The sequence below is a fragment of the Pangasianodon hypophthalmus genome, chromosome 12 (assembly GCF_027358585.1).
Source record: "Pangasianodon hypophthalmus isolate fPanHyp1 chromosome 12, fPanHyp1.pri, whole genome shotgun sequence".
Classification (NCBI taxonomy): Eukaryota; Metazoa; Chordata; class Actinopteri; order Siluriformes; family Pangasiidae; genus Pangasianodon; species Pangasianodon hypophthalmus.
In genome coordinates, this window is record NC_069721.1 from 1,467,030 (window position 1) to 1,486,024 (window position 18,995).

An 18,995-nucleotide genomic window follows, 5' to 3' on the forward strand; every position below is an offset into this window, starting at 1 on the left:
ATAATGTTTCTGAGTGTATTTACAGCCAAAACTTAAATTTCATAAAATATGAAAGTATGACATATTGTGGTTACATCAAACCATCAGACAGTGGGACCGGACTTAACACTGCTCCTCACTCGAGCCGATATCACGCAGGAAAAATAAGATCAGGGTCAGAATCATGTGTAACTGAGACATGCCTCTGTTTTAGACAAACTCCACCACACGAGCATAACTCTCTCATGTAACACTGAGACTGTAGTTAAGTCAGAGTTATGAATACTGACATCACTGCACGTGCTTAGTTCAAATACTGCCCTTAGTGTGTAGGGTTTTTTTTTGCACTCAGCTCATGTCTGAATGTACTTTATTTATATAATGGATCATACCCGTGCAAAATGCCAACATTCAGGCAACATTATTGAGCAGACATAAGCTCTGTCCTTCTTGGAAGGCAGCATAAGGGCTGAGTCGACCCTGTGTGATAAGTGACATGGGGCTGAGGGGGTTCATATAATAAGTAAAAGCACAATGAAGGACCAGAGATACAGGCAGAGGCAGAGATACAGGACAGGCAAAGCAGGCAATTCCTGAAGGCACAGAGTCCATGAAAATGTCAAATCTCATAAGTAAAGCGCTTACTGATGATGAATGTTTATATTAGTACTAATAGACATTACTTTTGATGTGGCGAAGGGTTTCATGTGAAAATCAGAGTAGGTCTTTTAGACTTATAGTGTGTGTGTGTGTGTGTGTGTGTGTGTGTGTGTGTGTCAGGGATGTCACCATTGTCCAAATGCACCGCACACTGATCCTCTGTGTGTGTTCGGCAAAGGTCATTGATAAACCTTTACAGTGAGTGTGTGTGTGTGTGTGTGTGTGTGTGTGTGTGTGTGTGTGTGTGTGTGTGAGTGACAAGTGTTGACTGATCTATTCCGGCTGACCTCAGTGTAGAGTTCAGAATATCCCACTCAGCACAAACACACACACACACACACACACAAAACACATTAAAGATGGATGTATATGTGTATAAGCCACAGCTGCTCATTTTCAGTGTGTTTACTGGGTGTTTACTGCCACCACTTGTGCTGTGACATCATACTAAGACTTCAAGACCAACTTCAGGAGCCGAGAGGCATTCTGGGAAACATGTTTTCTTTGACGCTCCAAGTAGGGACATTGTGCTCCATTAGACAAGTTAAATCTAGCACTTTAAAGCTTCAGAAACCTAGAACTATTAACCATCAAAAGAACCCTTGAGGAACGCTTTTTCCCAGGAGTGGATGTGGAAGTTTATTCGAACACACATCACTGTTACACATGATATACTGCTTAATGACTGATAAAACAGAACTGCTTCCTGGTCGTGTTCTCAGAATTTTGGACATGACTGCATCCTAAAAATACGTGTCAGATAGCGTGTGTGTCGATAACAAGGTGCTCCAGTCAGTGTGTAAAACCACACATGCTCTCGTTAAAATACCACCACAGGCTGCTCAGACTCGCTGTTTAACTCTCGTCTGCGCTGTCAGGATTAAGTGCTACAAGCGGAGAGCCAAGATAGCCAAGACAGATAGAGTTCCACTTAAAACCCACCACTCACTCTCGCTTCTTGTGGAGTGAACAACCTGAAGGGCAAGGTCACTATTTTAGGATGTGACCTTCTACTGTCACTATCGAGAACTAAGGTAGTGGGTGTTGGATCAGATGCAATTTGGCGACACAGCCATAGAGATACTGCTGAGAGCTTTTAGCTTTGCCGTTGTTATGTAGTACAGTAGTGCATATCTTTTTGGTAGTATTTGGTATTTTTGGACGCAGCCATGGACGTAGTAGCTACAGCATCATTCGTCACATACAATTCAGTGCATCCACACACAGACCTTATGGCGCACTAAACAGTGTGACAAAAATCACACCATCTATAACGAATATTATTTCGCAAGCAGTGTTATTCAGCTAGATAAGCTAGAAAAGTTGTACTTTTTAGTAGCACCAATAACAGTTGGCTGTGTCCTAATCCACCATACTATCATACAGCAGAGTTATCCTTAGGCACTTTTCAGGACCTCAGGAGTTTTAATCACATTTCTAACCAGTGTGTTTGAGCAGCCACACTGACTCTAGGAAAAGAACGGGGTATGACGTACACAATGAGTCAATACAGCAAGGAGAAATTACACAAGCTGGTTAGAAGTCATCTGCAGCTGCTAGTCACTAATATTAGTCCATTTTTTTAACAGCAGTGGAGATACTTTTTGAATTCTTGTATAGCACCGTAGCCCTGATAAACAACATGTTGTTTTATTTACTTAATTTAAACTTCACCATGTTTCGCAAGCGAAGACATTCTATGCGTGGAAGGCTAGCATGGCTTTATCTGTTTAGCAAGCATGGACAAGGCAAGCTACGATGCATCAGAGAAAGGTGTTTTGCTGATAATGCCATAAACGTAAAATTTAAGCTAAAAGGAATTACATATTACAAGATACAATTTATTTTTTTCAGTCTTCAAGCTGCAGACACCATGTTTTCTGACATTTAAATCATCCAACTTGATAGCCATCATAGATGATAGATGGAATTTGTCAGTGATTCCCGACACTATCATCAATCATCCCAAGCCTACTGTGTAGTTGCTGTTCAGGAGAGTTCCAGCACTGTTTCCAGAACCTCAGTGGAAACACACCTGCAGATGTGTGGGAATCCCCCATGGAGCGAACATAACACACACTCACTATTAATACTAAATCTGTTTTCATTGGCCTTTACCACATCATTTGTGTGTAGCAGTGTGTGTGTATATACTGTGCTCTCTAGAGCTAGTAACTTTGATTGACTGAGAACAGCAAACTAACAACTGTGTGTCTGTGTGTGTGTCCTTGAACGGCTAAGCAGCTATAAACGCCAAATGACAAGGCATCTGCTACCATCACCTCATCACTCACTCTAAACTATGATCCTGTGTGAGTGTGTGTGTGTGAGTGTGTCTAAGAATTCTGTGAACAGTGTTCATGGAAATGCTCCGGAGCATCACTCTGTAAAAATAGTGTGTATTTTTCCATACGCCTGTTTGAGTGCGTTTATATTTACACCCCACAGCGTTTCCTTGCTCCACGGCTGTGTCCCAAAACGCAACTAAATAGATTGCTATCTACAGAAGACAATGATGTACTATTCTGTCATACTACAGGGTGTCCCAAAAGTCTCCATACGTAGGAGAAATTAACACTTTTTAGCACGACTGCCATTTCTTTGTAAACACACATGGAGTCATCTCTCCCAACTTCGGCTCCCAGTTTGGCAACAGTGTCGTGTGTGATTTTTGTTAAACCTTGCGACAGCTTCCCTCATGACAGCCATGAGAATGATTTCAGTACGTTCTTCTTTTGTCAAAGGCATTCTTAAAGGCTATCTATCTATTTATAAATGTATACAGTATATATATATATATAAAAACTATGTATTTTTGGAATTTATTTGAAAAATTTTGGAAGACATTGTGCTAAAAAGCGTTAATTTCTCCTATGTATGGAGACTTTTGGGACACTCTGTACTTAGCATGGAGGCTTGGTGGTTTGGGACACAGCCAGTCATCAAAACTGGGAAAGGTCTGTTTGAGCCGCTAAGCACTGAGGTAGCTAATCACTGTTTGCTAAATAGCATACACTATAGGTGGTGCAGATTGGGACAGAGCCCTTGCTTGGGTGTTTAAGGAGTTTGAGAGTGATGGTCTAAATAAAGATACCATGGTAGTGAGTCTGTGGAGCTATTTAAACAATCTGGCTCTGATTTATTAAGAAACCAAATATTGAGTACTAATTTGCATATTGTGGTTGAAGACATAATGATGTAAAAGTAGGAGTTTTAATATTTTTAATATTCTAATTATTCTTCTTAACCACTGAGAGAATGGAACTCAAAGTGTGAAAATGAAACTCAAGAATAAAGACTGAAAGGAATAAGATGCATAAAAAAAAAAATCTTTGTTCGTGAGTTGACATTGGCGTCTTAGTGACTGGCAGCCAATTTACTACAACTGAGACCAAGTTCTGGCAGCGTGAGAATTTTTTATTAAAATCTCAAAGTGTGAGTGCTGCTTTGATGCTTGTCTAAAATCCACCCACAGGAGGATGGCAAACTCACAGAACAGCCACAAGTACGGTAATGGCGATGGTGAAACAGAAATGAAATGGACAGAAAAAGAAATATCCTCATTACCTCAAGTTCACGTTGATAAAAAAAAGACAGTTTTCTGCAAGAGCTGATTTCCGGATCACACTGATTGATGACGTAAGCAGTCATCATTAGACTAACTATCATTAGATCTTCATCATATAATCTGACACTGAGAATCCACATTATCGCACAGTCTCTTCTAGAATCCGGTTGAGAATTTACTGGGATGTTGTATAGTGTGACTAGTTTTAATACTAATCTTTAAAGAGTGCTGAAATGGCATAGCCTAAAGCCCGCTCTACTCAAACGCACATGCAGCATACCTGGTGTAAATTTTATGTAAATCTTTTCTCAGAGGTTTTCACTCCTTGTTGTTGGACTAGAAACATTTTCAGCCTGGTGGTTTGGTGTTCTGATTAGCTTGTGTTCCAATGGTGGTGAGAGTCAGATAGCAAGTACTGATCTCGATGAGTTGCTTTCTCATCTAGGCGTCAAGGTATACGACTTCGAGACAAGCGGATTGATTTTCTTCAAGACCGTCAACCCATGTATCATTTTAGGGTATGTTTTTTTTAGTCTATTCTTCTCCTTTTCCCTACATCCTGCTATATCTTCTTTTTCAATACGTTCATTCCAATACTTCCCTTCATGACTCCCTGCATCTTTTCTCCTTTGGCTTTCTTACTCACCATATTTGTCGTCAGTCTGCTCCTGTGTTTAATCTCTCCTTCTTCTGCACTCAGAAATAAACAGCTACATAACAGCCATATATTAGCTGATGGTGATTGCTGGATGTGGATGTGATGACGCATCATTTACGTCAATGTGCTTCAGTTCACTCTTACCTGCTTCTCTCCAAACAGCAATATTATGGTATTATTCTCATATTATCAAGGTTCTGATTTTGTCTGAAAATTGTAGGTGTTATGCAACAGAGGTATATGTTTTTGCTATCTAAATAATCATACATTTCATGCCAAAAGTTTACATACAACTAGGCTAATGATATATTTAAACTCAGTTTTTCACAACTCCACACATTTCTTTTGGCAAGTCAAGTAGGGCTTATATGTTTTACTGTTCTGAAACTCTGAAATACTCAAACCAGCCAGTCTGGCACCAACAACCATGCCATGGTCAAAGTCACTGAGATCACATTTTTACCCATTCCTGACAACATTACTGAACCTCTTGACCTGTATCCGCATGTCTACACTGCACTGCTGACATCATCCACTTCATGTTTCAGGTGATTTACAAAGGATCATATAAATGATTCCTGGAAAAGTAAAACTGAAACTGAAAGTAACCACATGCACCAGCGGGATATGTCGAAAACTGTTTAAACACAAAATCAACACAAAATAAAAGAAGGTGTTTAAGTGCTGTTGGTATAAGAGCAGAACAAGTCATTATTTTAAGACAATTTACTAAGGCATAATTTTAATAAGCCTTCTCTTTATTAAAACCACAGCTGTTGAATTCTGAATTTTCGATAGGTCGGATGGTGTTGATTAAGTTCCTATAACAGCATTTATTTCACAGGTTTATATTAATGTGCTAGTTCTAATGTGTTATCGTTTCTATAGTAACATAGTTACTATCTTAACAGTAACATAGTATAGTAGCATTTATGGAAGGAGTCTCCAGTGTCAGTGCTTTGTAACAGTAAGAAGTGAAGCTGTAATTTTAAGTTTTTCCCCACAACGAAGTCTCTGGGTGTTTTTTTGCTTTTATGTGTAATGCGCATGGGATGTGATTGTGTAGAGAGACAGAACAGTTTGTTTATAAAATCTGAGGACACAGAACTGGGGCCACAAAATCATTCACACAGATGTATAAAATCTATCCACTGATCTAAAATCTATCCACCAACTGATGAGTTACATAATTAATCTTATTGTTATTACCAGATAAAACAGTACTGAATTGTTTTAATTCATATTCATCTCCAGAGTTTTATTGCCTTGCTGAATATGACGTCAAAATGTCAAAACTTCATGATATTACTGCACTGAAAGCCTTCTGTAACCATGGTAACACATCTTAACCCTCTGACATGTGACCCCCTATCTGCATTTATCCACTCATCTCTTTGTCTCTGTCTCTCGCCATCAGCTTTCTCAGAAGTGGATTTGCATGTAATTGGCTGTAATCCTGTGTGTGACAGGTGTAATTGACTGTTTTGAACAGTGCTTTGAGGGGGAGGATGTGTGTGTGTGTGTGTGTGTGTGTGTGTCAGAGTAAGTGCTGTAATGTGCTTTATACCTGATAGGAAAAGAAAATACATGCAGAGTTAGGGAGAGACCAATACCTGACATTTTTCTGTCAATTTTTAAAATCTAAAACTAGTTTATTTTTTAAACTATATAAAACAAAAAATCTGTAGACATAAACATTCTAGACGGTTGGTTAGACTGAAATACTAGAATATAAAGCACTCGGGGCATGCTGTTATAGGAAAAAAAGCAGTGATGGGGGTGTGATGTAACCCGACATGAAGCAGAGTTATGGGTACCTCACAGAATGTGGGTATTTTCCTATAAAAGAATGTCCAAGTACGTCCCAAAGTGTTTTAATCCTATTAAAACACTACAATTTGCCAACTTTTTTTTTTTTTTTTAAATCTATTTATTAAAGAACAGCAAGTTGTACTTTTTGCCATTTGCAGTTACACTTACTGCTGTGGAACCTCTGTGAAACATGTTAGTTCCTGTTATTACCTACATTATAGCAGCTATAAACTGCCGTTCCCTCAATAGTATCTCTTTTTTCTCTATTTAACTTAAAGTTACAGCTTTACCTCTGACTGTTGCAAAGCACTGACACTGGAGACTCCTTCCATAAATGCTAAATTTACACAATTACACATTTATAATTCATTTATATGGAGCATCCCTGTGAACACACATCCCTGTGAATGAGCTGTTACTATAGAAACAATAACGTATCAGATTTACAGGTAGCTAAGGACGGGTGGTGCCAGACTGAAACTCAAGGTTGGTGGGCAGTAACTGTATCATATCTCTCAAGCTGGAAGCCTCAACTTGGAGGCACAAAAACATTGCTTATTGGCGGAATAGTGGGGGTTAACTAACCTTCATCCTACTTGTTTTTGTTTGTGTAATATTACCCAAGGCCTTACTGTATATAACACTAGTGGTGAAAGCAGACAGCATGAAGACCAAATTGGAAGCCGTGGCTAAAAAAAGGTAAGTAATCAGAGATTGTGTATTTCTGTGTTTATGCCAACAGAATGCATCTGTTAGAGGCCTTCAACAACAGCAGGTCACGCAAGTGCTGGCAGCCTGTCTTAAAACACACATGGAGGACAACCTAAAACACTGTGCAGGAGAAAGTGCAAGAACTATGGTGGCCAATGCACGCATGTTACCAATATAACAGTAGATAACGCCTACTTGGACCCAAGCCATTTGGCTCAGAGGGTGGCTATGGATCTTTCTTACTTCAGCAGAACACCAACAACTAAGATTAACACCTGTTCTGTCATCAGGTGTTGATAGAAGGTAGATATTTACACTTACTCATGCAACCATCAGCCAAGGGGTCAGCTGCTACTGTGTGCCCTTCCTCCTACTTTGTTAAGTGGGTATCCTAAAAGAATGTTGACCAACCAGGGTGCCCACTTTGTAAGCAAGCTGTAAATGTCTAAAACTCTCAGACAGTAAGGCTGGTTGGACACTGTAGCCAAACTCTTAAAACATAGGTGCCAGGGATACTCGAGACATTGACTGTGAGGGATGTTCCCCAGGCCTAGTGTTTCTCTCCATTCAACTTATTTGGCCACAGGCCTTGTGGATGGCTGGATGTATCCAAAGAAGCCTGGTAGCAGCTGTCCTCCTACTACCTCCTACTACTAAAGTAAGTACAGAGAATGCAATATGTGGACCCATATTGCAGGAACTTCTCCAAGGTACAGCATGAGCCCACCTGCAGGAGATCCACTTAAAGAACAGGATGCTGGTCCTCACGTCATCAATCTGCTAACATTTGGGAAACAAGTAGGCCCAAGTAACTGCAAAGTAATTCAACCCTTAGGTTCTGTGATGACCTCCACAGGCTGATCTCAGAGTTTCACCTCTACTCTGAGCCCAACCCTGGATTTTACCAAAAGCTTTTGACAGGCATCCATGGCAAAAAGTGCTTTCCAAGACAGCTGTCAGCATAGCAAGCAGGCTAAGGTAGAACAGGATCTGGCCATTAAAGGATATACACAGCCCCAGCAACCTTTCAGTCATGGTCTACTCAGGGAACTGGGTGGAGCACCTTGTGCACCTACAGAAGGAACTAATGGAATTTTACAAGGCAGGGATCAACAAATGCACAGGCTCCCGAGTTAAAGAATCACTGCAGTCTTCTAAGGCCTCAAGAGAGAAACATTGTTTGGGCAGGTGAGTGGCAGGAACTTGCTTTACCATGGGCAGAAGTAGACCTGAGATACTTATCATGTTGTTCTTCATGATCATCAGAGACTCTGCTCCTTTTCAACATAAGACAGAAGCAAAGGACACAATCCTCTGAGTCACCAGTTGGTTCCTTTCCCTTCTTGACCTTCGAAACAGATTCCATTTCTCTTGTATATCTGTATGCCTTGGGGTAAAGTGTGCCCTGGCACCCCAGAACTGTGATGCTGGGTCTTTTTCAGTGGTACCATCAACCTAGAGCACTGGTTCAGCACCATGGCCAGTGACTCAGTCAGCACATAGCACAGAACTACAGCCACTAAAATTGTGCTTCACTCATTCGTGGTGGAAGGGCAATAATTCCACCAAGGCTCCCTTGACAGGAATTGTTAAGGAAGAGGTACAGAAACACTGCTTACTGCATCACAATAACTAGACAGTTGATAGATATATGGGTGATAGATGGTTGGACTGACGGATGTACGGCTAGCTAAACAGTTGATTGGACAGAACAATAATAAAATAATGGATAGACAGTTGGAGAGAATGTTGTGTAGTTGAATAAAAAGTTGAACAGAGAGGTAGCTTGATGGTTCAGTACAAAGGCAGATGGTTTAGATCATGGGTGACCAAAGTCCACCCCAGGGCCAAATGTGGCCTGGAGACAGATGTTAACTGGCCTGCGGCTTCTCTCTCTGAATGCCAAAATCCACCTATAACGTTAATAACATTATAATATTGTAAGTGAAAAACTTTTTATGAATTCTTGAAAGAGTCTTTAACTAAAGTAGATTTTCAAACAAGTATTAAAAATTAGAGTTAATCTTTAAAGCTGAAAGTATTTTGCATAATTCATAAATAATATTTGATGACCGGTCCTCAGGTATTTTGATGTGGTCTAATCTGGTCCCCTTTGAAAAATGTTTGGATACCCCTGCTTTAGGTAGACAACTGAACAGTAAAATATTATTATAGTAAGCTAGACAGATAGATACAGTATTTTGGTAGTGTTAAATAGAGTAATAAGACAGGTAAACAGACAGATGAAGATGTGATGCTTCCAGTCTTGATGCTCCATAAATGTCATTTTAGTGCAGATAAACTTTTAATTGGTTCAATTAAGAGGCTAAATGTGTGTGTATTTTCTACAAATGTGTAGAGTGTAAGCTCACCTTGCCAGTGGTCACTTCCTCTCCTCTAAAATTGGACATCGAATTAGGCTGCATGCATGTGTGTGTGTGTGTAAAAGGGCAAGAGAACCAAACGAGGGCTAATTGTTGAGGGAAGGAGGAAGAGAGGGATGAAGGGATAATGAGCTTTGGGACAGAGCTTGGCAGATATTGCGCTCGGTTTCTTCACTTGTGTCATTCCCTACAGAGCTGAGACACTTTAACACATGTTTGGAAGTGGACCAAGAAAAATCAGTATTAATACAAAATATTTCCATCAGTTTTGTTGCTATTGTACACTTGCACAGCTTTTTAACCCAAATCTATCTATCTATCTATCTATCTAATTAAAACCGGATAATCATAAGATTGTGAATCTTCATCTTGATAAATAAAAGCAAAGACGTGTGGTTCTAGGAAAATAATCAAGGACAGGGTTGTGTGGTGTTGCCGAATGTTATCACGACATCCTGTAGCAGCACATCCCCAAGGTACACAATTTTTAATTAATTAAAGAATGACAAGTGTCATAAGAAATAAAAGAATGTCATATCCATTTTTATCCATTTATAGTTACATTTAACGTAGTGGAGCGTCCGCAAAACAAGTTACCTCCTGTTATCACTTACATTATGGCAGATGTAAACAATTGTTCTCTCATCAGCCTGTCTTTTTTTCTCTCTTGATATCAATAAGACAAAAACCAAAGCCTGTCATGTTCCCATGACCCTGGAGACTCCTTCCATGTTTAATATGTTTAATAAATGTCATGTTCAAGAAGCTCCGCCCCCAGGATCTACCTTGCCTATACAGTATAGTGTCTATAAAATGACTGACAGGAGGTGCATGCCAACACAAACAAGCACTCTGGACCAGAAGTCTGTTTTCCACACAGGTTTCCTCAGCGACTTAATAAACACTTGCTAAGGCCACGGCTTAACCAATTGCTGTTTATCATGTTCTACATATCTTCCAGGTTATCGGCTACTGCATCTTTACATAACTTGTAATGCTTTTATTATTATCTTTAGATTATATGCACCCTCTGCTATGCAAGTTCTTGCGAGTGAACTGTTTCTATAGAAATGATAACATGTTATAAGTGAAATTATGTAGATGCAAATGTATAAAGATTTGGAAGTGTATTTGGTGAAAATATTTTAGAGTTGGATAGACTTGTATTACAATAAACATGTCTCGGCTGACTGTGGACATTACATACGTTTTAATAAGCTAAGAAATTATACAATTTCCTCATAAAATTCAATCAGAACAGTTATTTAACAGCATAAACTGCTCTAACTAAATTTAATTCAGTCAGTTGATGATAATGATGATGTCCTCTTTCTTCATGTTACATTCACACACTGAGGTACATTCTGCAGCAAACTTCAACACTGTAAAAAATTATTATTATTATTATTATTATTATTATTATTATTATTATCAGGATTAATTAGTAATGAGGTAGTCAAAAGAGGTTATATTTATAATAATAATAGTAAGCCCCTGTTTCTATTCATAAGAAAATTAAAAAATAATTCTGCCAGTTTTATAGCAGTTAGCATGTTGCTAGTCCATATAAGGAAAAATACAAAGATGCAGTTTTGTTTTGTAAAATAATAATAATAATCTCAACAGGTAGACATTTTCACACTCTAAAACTATAATTAAACTTTCAGTTTAAATAATTAAAACCGTTTTCATTTGAGGGAAATAAATTTGCATATTCAATATTTAGCCAAATCAACTTCTTAAGGACAGCGGCTCAGTCCAAAATGGATCCCTACAGGATACAAAGTGCACTAGGTAGGCGGCAGAACCGCGCTGCTTCTGACAGAACGAAGCGCGCGAGTGTAGGGAGCACGAGCAGTTTTAGATTCAGCCCTCAGTTTTAGTCAGAAATTCAAATCCAAAAGCGTCCGTTACAAATCTCTGACTGACGGTTACAAGTGTGAAATTAGTTCTCTTACCGGTTTGGCTCGAGCAGTCCGTTTTCTCTTCCTGACAGGACATTTAGAGTATTTAATCGCACACCATTCAGTCAAAACTGTGTGTGTGTGTGTGTGTGTGTGTGTGTGTCGCCGTTAGTGAAAAGTCCGTCCTGTCCCAGCCGGTGATCCTGTGGAAAATGAGCTCGCGCGCGCTCTGTGGGATTCCCGCCTGCAGCGAGGGCTCACGGTCACGTGACCGACGTTTAGCATCTCCAAGGCTGCTGATGGGATCGATGCTGTGAGGAAGACCCTGTTGTCCGACATTTTCCTGCCATGATTGTTCTCTTGTTCCTGAAGTTACAAACGCAGCTTGTCATGATACAAACCGCAAACCTCGCTGTCCTGAAGAAAAAAATGCACTCAGTGAACCCCCTCCATCACTGCCTATGATCAGCTGAACTAATGTAGCCATTTAGAAGCTACCAGGCTAGCTAGCGTACCCCAACAGCTCAGTGTGGATAGAACAACATAACTGCAGGTGTAACTTCTGAAACTAAAAGCTACTCATTATTAAAAATCGCTAAGCTACAGCCAAACTACTCCTTTTGAGAAAGCGGCTAGCTAGCTCAGGCGCACGTGTGTGCGTTCAGCACTAATTAGTAGCATCGAACCTGTTTCCAGGCGGATGTGTTTAATTCAAAAATAATGTCGAACTGGTAACGTGAAAAGTTAAAATGTGGTGTAGCGTTTTTGTGATAATGTTGGTGAAAAACGTTGCTCATTAGCCAACTGGAAAAAGCTACATTATTTTAAAAAATAGCTCAGCTGCTAAAATATGTAGTGATGCTATTAGCATCATGGCTTGTAGCTAGCTACTCCAGATCTACTCTGATAAGAAGAAGAAAAAGAAGAATTACTCATAAATGACATGTAGTGATGCTATGTACAGTATATATTAAAGCTCGGAGTGATGTGGTTGGTGATATTTCAAATGGTGATAACAGGATTGTTTTATTTATTACCAAAACACAGCAGCACTCATCAGTCAACGAGGCACCTCAGTAGGGCACAGAAATACAACCGTGGCATTTGGGTTAAGTCAATTTAGGGGTCATGGTGGATATCAAATCTGACACAGCAAGCAAAACCTGTATGTGTGAAAGTCTGTAGCTAACGTGTCCCAGGTAAATAAATAAAGGCTGCAAATAGTGATGTGACTGATAAGGGAGCTGGATGTTCCTGTGAAACTTACATGTAAAATGAGACAGGACACACACACACACACACACACACACACACATCAAGTTAAAAAAAAAAAAAACTTGTTGGCAGGCTCATTAAAAAAATGTTTTGGCTGGCATCGAAGGTGCACAACTGTGTGTCTCACGATGATGGCTCTGTCCCAAACCACACTCCTGTAGGTTGAGCAGTTCTAGATGTATAAAAATATCATGGTAAATGTCACCTCCTGGAGTCCTAAATATTTAGATATCATAATAAATATTACCTAGGGTGGCATGAGGTAGCTTCGTGGTTCGCACATTTGCCTTGCACCTCCAGAGGTGGGGGTTCGAATCGCACCTCAGCCTTGTGTGCACAGAGTTTGCATGTTCTCCCTGTGCTTTGGGGGTTTCCTCAGGGCAATCCCTAGTCCAAAGATATGTGTTACAGGCTGACTGGCATTTCCAAATTGTCTGTTGTGTGTGTGATTGTGCCCTGCGATGGGTTGGTGTCCCCTGTCTTGTGCCCTGAGTTCCCTGGGATAGGTGCCAGGCTCCCTGCAGAGGATAAGCGGTGTGGAAAATAGATGGATGGAATGCCAAAATGGTTATACTGGTTAGTGTGATTGTGTCCGGAGGCAGGACAACATCCAATATGCATACAATTCTACCTGCTCAGATCCTCCATTTCATCAGGAGAGTGGGGTAGAGGGTTCCTGATAAGTTTACAAATATTACTCAAAGTAATTATGTTACTCTTGCCAAACTGAGCTTTTGGTGCTAGCTAACATTAGCATATCTTAGCCAGCTGGCTAGATCATAAAGATCTAGATTACTGTTAATTGATTTGACCATCGGCAGTGTTCTGGGGGTTCAATGAGTGCATTTGATTTTTTTTCAAGAAAAGTCTTCAGGATAGAGGAGTTTGTTCTTTGCCATTCCTCAGTGAGGTGACAAGCTGTGTTTATAACTTCAAGAGAGAGGAAAAAATATCTGACATGTTCTGGCATTGCTAAACACCATGAGTGAATTTCTGGGGCTTGTTCCATGTTTGGTCTCTTAACTGTAGTTGATGCTATGGTGATGGAAGGATGTCTGATGCACCAGTGGAAACAATATGAAGACCTGATAACGATGTCCTTAACTGAACAAGAGATTTGAGGCTTGTATATCTGGAGCCATGGGAGTCCTTGACCAATAGGAGAGTTAGGTGAGACCAGTAATGAGATGTTCTAGTCTCCAGGCACATTAGAGGGGTGCAGTGTGTTATAATGCCCTCTTCTACTCAGTGAGCACATCTTGCCAAAGCCCATAGGAGAAAGCAGCAACAAGGGCTGGTTCATCCCACCTGCTGCCTGCTGCAAGAATGGTCCCTTAGGGTAAAGAGACGTTCTCGTGTTTCCTTATGTTCAGCAGGATAATTGAAAATGTTGCGTAACAGGCAGACGAAACGATCACATGACTGGATCTACCCTACATTAGACCACACCTCCAGAGCCAAGGTAAAATTTTGCTTGTGAGCAGTGAGATAAATAGTAGCTACTCTACTGAGTGATCTTATCATCAATCAGTGGTGAGATCTCGAGCAGAGAAGTACAGGGAACAATGAAGAGTCAGAACCAGAATATCGGATACACAGATCAAAAGGCTCAGTGACATCACTAGTCAAACCCAGGAGCAAGACTTCGCAATGATTGAGTGAAAGTACAGGGTTATTTAAAGGAGTGTGTTTGTGAACAGGTGAAACTAATAAGCAGCTTGGTCACTGCAAACAGGTATATGGATCATATGACATGTGGTCATGTGACCACAACCCTCGTAAAGTCTTAACCCCTATCCATAAATCTCTAGTGATGCCCCGTGAACAAATCAAGTCAACCCAGTAATCTTCTTAGCCACGACTACATCCATATCTTTTGTGTTGCACGCATACCTAACATGACAAACTTCAGATTGTTTGGTAAGAAAATAAATTTGATGAGATTCCACGTTTTGAGCATCAAACCTAATGCGAATCATCTGAAATTGACTGTAGAGTGGCCTAGGCACAAGGTAACATGCTGATCGGGACGCGGCCCAACAGAACTAAATGTAATAAATTGAACTAAATATAATAGTAAAAATGTCAAGCTAATATGCTATTTAGCACAATAGTGTGATTTGTGATGTAGCCCCTTTTATTGTATCAAAATGACACCCCTGTAATAGAATGCCATCGTAAATGTCACCCAAGGGGCCGTGCTATTTTTTTACAGCAGTGCATGGTTTGGGACGAAGCCAAGAAGCTCATGCTCCACAGCTGTGAGACACTTTTTGTAATCCATCCAGTCGGAGGACTATAGATAGACTAAAAATAACACAAAAGACACAATGGCTGTGGCTGGAGAGGGGACAGGGTTAGTGGGGTGATGTAAAATGAGACGTAGCCCACTTAATGATGGCCCCTTCAGAGGAGGAGGTCATAACTCAGAGGTGTTCATAAAAATGGGGACGGGGAACGGTAGTGAGTGAAGAGTGTGATAGTTATTTTTAACAACTGTGAAAATGTAGGAGAGGAATGTCCAAGGAGGAAGTGTCCAAACTCACGAAGGAGGATGTGCGTAGGCTGGCTGTGTCCTAATTCTGTTTCGAGGCTCCTTCACCTTGTATAAACTGCACTGCTCAGAGAAAATTCCAAAGGAATTGAGAAAATTAAGCTCACATTTAAACCTTCGCCCTTCCTTCAATTCGCTTTCGAAGTTTATATTTTATTCAAAGAAGATTGAACACAAAGCTTTGGTGAAGTGCCATCATTTGCATCTGCACTATGGCTGTGTTTCGTTCTCACTCTGTCTCTCTTGCGTTACTAGCCTGGCAAAAGACTGGCGCCCTAATCAACTTCCACTTACCTGGTTACCTTGGCAACTCGCTTTGAAGTCAGCCCGGTGATTTTAGACATTTAAAGGAAGTGTGTGTGTGTGTGTGTGTGTGTGTGGGTGTGAGATGGGGACAAGCAAAAGTGTGGTGCGAAATGACAAATGAGATGCTCATTTTATAGCAGGAACTGTGCTTGTGTGTGTGTGTGTGTGTGTGTAATAATGAGAGACAGCCACTGTTCTCTCCACTTACGTATATGACCTGAGCTGTTACCATCTCTCTCTGTCTCTCTGGCACACACAAAACTTTTCTCCACCGAATTTACATTCTCGTTAAATTTAGCATCCACCATCTGCCCGACTCTGAATAATTTCCACCCCGTTTTGACTCGTATCGCGTTCTAATTTTGATTCACTATTCCTACGTTCCAATCCGCCCTAGTTGATTTGTGGTCTTAACCACTCAGAAGTGTGCACCACCTACATCAGACTTGACCTGGGCAGCAGAAATGATATATTTGATGGTGTGTGCTTCTACACGTATAATGTATTTCCTCTGTACATGGTACAGACTGATATCAGTTCCTTATTATTTGGTAGATACAGGAGATAGCATAATATAGAAATATATATTCCCATGTCACTATATTCCCAAAATTCCAGGTTTCCATGACCGTTTTCCAAGAAGCACAAGTTTCAAAACTGGTGTCCTATATTCACAGGGACCTCTGCTTCCAGGACAATGTTACTCCCATTTCCATATATTCCTGGGTCCTAGTTTCCCAGGTCCTATGTTACACAGGCGCATATCCAGGGCCCCATGTTCCCAGGGTCCTAATTCACAAGGTTATATGATATACATACAGTTTTCCATGAGCCCTATGTTATCAGGTTCCTACACTCCCTGCATACAGCTGTTATTTTCCCAAGGTCCTACATTCCCTTTATTAATCCCAGAGAGAAATTCACACTTAAATTAAGGATTAAAGTCTTTGCACCATTTTGTTTGGGAATCACAAACACTGCCTTTAAAAAATTGCTTTGTCTTATGTTTAATAGTTCACTTTAAGAGAGAAAAACAGCAGCACCACAGACAACATCAAATGAGATACACCTGGTTTGATTTCAAAGTTTATTTTTAAATTTGAGAAAGTCACCACTTGATATCCTCCACAGACACTCCTCCTACTTTCTCAGGTAGACTTATGTGATGGTAATCTCTATCTCAGAGGCCCCGTCCGTAGGATACATACCATGTGATATCTTTTGTGCACTTTTCTGGCCACAATCTTCAGAATGATGAAGGTTACAATCTGATTGGTGCTGGTTTCCAGCTGGAAAACAAACTTTTGAACACCGTGACCATGAGTTTAATGGAGCATGATATAGTCATTGTTCTGAAAACTTTAAGAACATTGTTCTGAAAACTTTAAGAACATTGTTCTTAAAACTTCTTTAAAAATTATGAAAGAGTTTTGTAGGAAATACATTTGTAAGTAAACAAAATCTGTGATTGGTTATCTGCCATGTTAGTCAGATAATCTCTTTCTGTGAAAATAGGCAAGTTTTGGTCATGTTTATTGACTAAGAGGCACTTTTTGTTCACAGGATCCTACACCAAAGTAAAAAAGGTCATATTCAGAATTGAGTTACATACAGAACGTATGTTTAGTGAAGATTTAATACCAAATTTGTGCACATTAGTATATTTAAGTATGTCAGATGTACCTACAGAATTAAACACTTTTCAGACGTTATGTGAAATTTATGTCTAAAACAGAGTTTGTCTAAAACTGAGTTGTGTCTCAGCTATGCAGAATTTTGTCGTTTAACTTAAGCGCATTTTTCTTGCGTGATATCAGCTCGAGTGAGGAGCAGTGTTAAGTCCAGCGCCACTGTCTGACAGTTTGATGTCACGCTGAAATGTATGTTTTGGCTGTAAATACACTCAAAACACTATGGAATGCCATTTGAGGTCAATATCAAATGCATAAATGTGATACTATTAATTAAATAGTAATATCATCCTTTTAAAGTCCACCTTTTTTTTTTTACATGGATGACGTCAAGATACACATCTTAATCAGACACGTCTCGAGGACAGAATTTTTTATGGATTAAAAGTTAGGAAATAACGTACAGCGGAGCATCAAATTAACCAAAACGCTGGCATTATTTTATCAATTCAACAACTCACAATAATATTACAAGCATGATAAAATGTCCTACATCACACACATATTACGATTTCATGACTTCAATCAAGTATCTTGTGGCTTTTTTAAGTTAATGTAACAAAATGTTAAATAACAGGATGTGCTGGATCAAGTGCTATTCTATGTGCTGCTGAATAATGAGTGTGGAAGCCATTTTGTTAAATTAAACCAGTGATTAATGTGATAATTACCACTAGGACTATTCATGCAACAATATAATGGCAATATACTCCTGTTAGATTTAATTCAACACTCTTCTCCTTCATATATTATTAGCCTCTTGCTTTTATGTTACATCGTATTACATTTAATAGCAAAGTATTGAGTATTCAGCCAGCATTTTCTATCATCTGATTTTTTTTCCAGACATGCTTGTAATTAAAGGTAGACGCTAATGAAAACCCCTGTATCAGATGCTACATGCAGGTAATTTGCACAAAAACATTATTACCACACAAATATTAATATAACTTGTGGACTTGCCAACTCTAAATACAGCCCTATATTCTCAGGGTTCTGTCAGTGACGTTACATTACCCCGTCAGCTGGATTAAATACATTAGATAAATGTTAATATCCCTGCACACTGCTATTGATTTATCCAGCTAGCTAATTACCACACAAATTGGTTAGTAAGCTAGGCTAATGCAGCTGTGTACAATTCCTGACGGGATACCGCAGTGTAAAAAAAAAACTCCAAATACACTGCTCTTACTCCTGAGGTTGATTGTGTTTGTGCTCTCAAACCGACTCTGCTTCAATGTTTTCCTTTGTAAGGTTCCAAAATGGCTGCCGCAGATTGGCTTTGGCTTTCTGAGAGCTGCTTTCTTTTTAATGACCGTCATTAACGCCCGTGCTAAATGGAGGCATGGAGAAAATGTTCCAAAAACCAGATGGCAAAACACTGAAGCGTGATGAGTCATTTCGCCTTTTGTAATTTCCCTCACCATTTTCTGTCAGCGATGTTAATAAGCTATAATAAGGTTTTTGTTTTTTTTGTTTTTTTCGGGGTC

General features: G+C 39.7%; 1 protein-coding gene across 2 annotated transcripts in view; it reads right to left on the reverse strand.

Annotated features, from left to right (window-relative positions):
- LOC113535291 (zinc finger protein 385B) overlaps positions 1 to 12,044 on the reverse strand; it is a 28,816-nt gene extending 16,772 nt beyond the window's left edge. Inside the window, exon 1 of one of the 2 annotated variants that reach the window (XM_053238570.1) lies at positions 11,731 to 12,044. In XM_053238570.1, the coding sequence (XP_053094545.1) occupies positions 11,731 to 11,773 (43 nt within the window). In that variant the 5' untranslated portion in view covers positions 11,774 to 12,044. The remainder of the gene's footprint in view (positions 1 to 11,730) is intronic. The other variant, XM_034309395.2, reaches the window with a different exon arrangement.
- Between the last annotated feature and the right edge of the window lie 6,951 nt (positions 12,045 to 18,995).